Consider the following 2743-nt stretch of genomic DNA (forward strand, 5'->3'; position numbering starts at 1 on the left):
GGGAGAGGAGGAAGAGGGGCAGCCCCAAAGTGACAAACTTCAGCAGGCGAGCGCTCGGCAGCTCCAACCGCAGGCCCTTGGCTCGGGAACCGCCAGGATCCGGGAGGAGAGCGTCAGAGAGCATGTACTCGGCGGCTGTATGTGAGAGGGACATTTTTCTATCGAGGAAGAGGAGATGATGGTGACTGCTGCTGCTGCTGGAGGGCTCTGGTGCCGTCTGAGGCGTGACCAGCTCAAGGAGAGACTTTGTAGGGCTGAAGGCATCGCTTGCCAAGTGCTCCATACCAGGCAGCTGTAAATGACAGCTTAGACAGCACGTTAAATCGGCTGGTAATTACAGGGGGAAGCCTTTTTGCAAATAGCACAGCCCAAAATAGAAAAAAACCCAAACCACAGCAGCCGCAGCATCGGGCTGGGCAGGCAGTGTTCCTCCCCAGCCACAGCCACTCCCTGGCTCCTCGTGGTTTTACGTCCCTCTCTCATAAGCAGATGTATTTCTCGTAGCGCACTGAAGGGGCTTGAGGCTCCCCAGCTATTTTCACCCTGCATGAGGGGCGGGGAGGCAGGGGACAGGGCATTACCCTACCAAAAAGCTCCAGCCAGGTCCATGGCTTCTGGGGTACAAAGAGCCCTTTCCAGCAACCAAACCAGCCAGAGGGGCTGGGGAAAGTCCTGCTGGCCAGCCCTGAGCTTTTGAGGACAGGCCAGGAGATATCAAATGCTGGTGGCTACAATTCTGAGGCAGAACATCAGCTGCAGTTCCCCAGCTTTTCAGTCTCTCCCTTTGCCCCCCTCTCGAGGCACGGGGGAAGGAACCCAGCTCAAAGGCCAGCTCCCAAGGAAGAGGGATCCCAATAATAGGGTCTAGAAATAAGCAACAGGCAAGTCAGAAGGGGCAGCGGGATAGAAAAGATTCTCCCGGCAGCATAGTCGCTCCCTAAAAACCCACGCCGACACCTCTGGCAGCGCAGAGCAGAGGGAGTCCCGGAGCTGCTCGGCCAAGCCAAGCAGGGGAACTCCCCGCGCAGTCTCTCAGCACAGCAAAAAAACCCCGCAGCTGCTGCCAAATTGCACTTTCGATGGATTTTCGGATGAAGCAAGTCTCCAAATTTGAGCACAGAGTGCCAGGATAGGAGAGAGAGATTGCTGAACAGCTCTGGAGGGACGAGCAACAGCCCTCAAACCAGGGGGGACTGCACCCAGGCACGCTCAAACCTGCCCAGGGACTAAGACCCACCTGGCCTGAGCACAGAGAGACACACAACCCTTCACCGCGGCAGGAACTGCATCTTTTATTGCTCAGAGACAAGTTCAAAACATGGATTGGGCAAAGCCCAGTTTCTACCCAGCCTTGTTTGTCCGAACAAGAGGCTCTTCGGCATGCCCAGCCACTTTTCTCCACCAAATCAGGCCAAGAAGCACACGCAAGTACCTGGTTTGAAGCCAGCAACACTGGTACCAACACAGGAGGTTCTCCGGCAGGCGGCAGAGACTGTAGACTTCATCACACCACTGGCTCCAAAGCAGACACTGCTGCAAGGCAGCCGGACCCAGCACTACCATGTGCTGGAGATGCAGAGATTGACAGTACCACTCCCATCCTGCCTCGTTAGTCATTAGTGACGTCCAGCTCCAGCTTCTTCAGAGTCTTTTGGAAGAAGAGGGGTGGCTTGCAGACAAGGTCTATCCACTCGCCCAGGGGCAGGGAGAGCCGGTAGGCATGGAGGTGGAGGGGGAGGTGGCGAGCCTTGCTCTGCTCCAGCTTCAACCTCCTCAAGGTGATTTCAGGAAGCTTCTGCAGTGAGCACAGAAAACATCCCTTCCACATCCCCATCTCTTCAGCTGGGGCTTGAAAACCCCGGCCCAGGGGGAGCTGGGGGACACAAAGGGGCTGCCCAGACCTGGATCAGGCTCTGGCAGCCACCCCCAACACAGGACCTGCCTTACCTGGGGTGCCAGCTTGCTCCAGTGTGAGTATTTGTGATCCCCCAAGATGGGGCACCCCAACCCATAGGCCAGGTGAACCCGAATCTGGTGCTTCACCCCTGAGGAGGGAAGGGAGGAAAGAGGAGGGATGTGACAACCAGCTGTGCCAGGCCTCGGCTCCCCCCTGCCACCTTCAGTGCTGGATAATCCCATGCCAAAATCATGGGCAGCCAGAGAGTGACCCAGCAGTAAACCACCGCCCCGGGGTGGCTTGTTGCCAGAGCCTTGGCCCAAAAAGGATTTCAGTCGTGTCTAATGACGATTTCCTGCTTCCAGTGCTACTGCTGGCTGCAGAGCCACATCGAAAGCACAGCCAGGGTGGATCCCACAGCCAACACAACCCTGGGGACACCTGGCCAGGCCTCACCTGTGATGGGCTGGAGCTCCAGCAGAGAGCAGGCGGAAGAGCTAGCCAGAAGGCGGTACCGCGTCACGGCGCTTTCGGCGTTACGGTTCTTGCGGATTTTCACCACCTTCCCGTCCTCTGGAGACAGGCGATAGTTGGGGGCCAGCGTCATCTGAAGGGTGGCGAGAGGGTGAGGAAGGCAGGAGGGAGGTGCTGGGGAGGGGGAACACGAGGTCAGAATGGCGTCCGAGAGGACATGCAGCTCACCTTGTAGTGTGACTGGTGGCTCTGCACCCCCTTCTCCACAATGGGGATCTCCACGATGCCCTCGGTGGGGTCTGGGTCCCCCAGGCTGATTGCCCTGGGGAGAGAAATCAGAGGTCTGTGGGGTATATCAGCAGGGAGGGAGAC

The 2743-nt window shown here is 57.9% G+C and overlaps 2 protein-coding genes across 2 annotated transcripts in view; both read right to left on the reverse strand.

The window, feature by feature from the left end:
• Nucleotides 1-154, reverse strand: part of PANX3 (pannexin 3) — a 3253-nt gene extending 3099 nt beyond the window's left edge. The window contains 1 exon segment of the mRNA XM_010293161.1: nucleotides 39-154. Coding sequence (XP_010291463.1) covers nucleotides 39-154 — 116 coding nt within the window.
• A 1455-nt stretch (nucleotides 155-1609) lies between these two features.
• RPUSD4 (RNA pseudouridylate synthase domain containing 4) overlaps nucleotides 1610-2743 on the reverse strand; it is a gene marked incomplete at its 5' end in the record, with an annotated part of 1951 nt that continues 817 nt past the window's right edge. The window contains 4 exons of the mRNA XM_010293172.1: nucleotides 1610-1795; nucleotides 1948-2045; nucleotides 2354-2504; nucleotides 2600-2693. Of these exons, the coding sequence (XP_010291474.1) occupies nucleotides 1610-1795; nucleotides 1948-2045; nucleotides 2354-2504; nucleotides 2600-2693 (529 nt within the window). The remainder of the gene's footprint in view (nucleotides 1796-1947; nucleotides 2046-2353; nucleotides 2505-2599; nucleotides 2694-2743) is intronic.

The sequence above is a fragment of the Phaethon lepturus genome, unplaced genomic scaffold (assembly GCF_000687285.1).
Source record: "Phaethon lepturus isolate BGI_N335 unplaced genomic scaffold, ASM68728v1 scaffold29520, whole genome shotgun sequence".
NCBI classification, from domain to species: Eukaryota; Metazoa; Chordata; class Aves; order Phaethontiformes; family Phaethontidae; genus Phaethon; species Phaethon lepturus.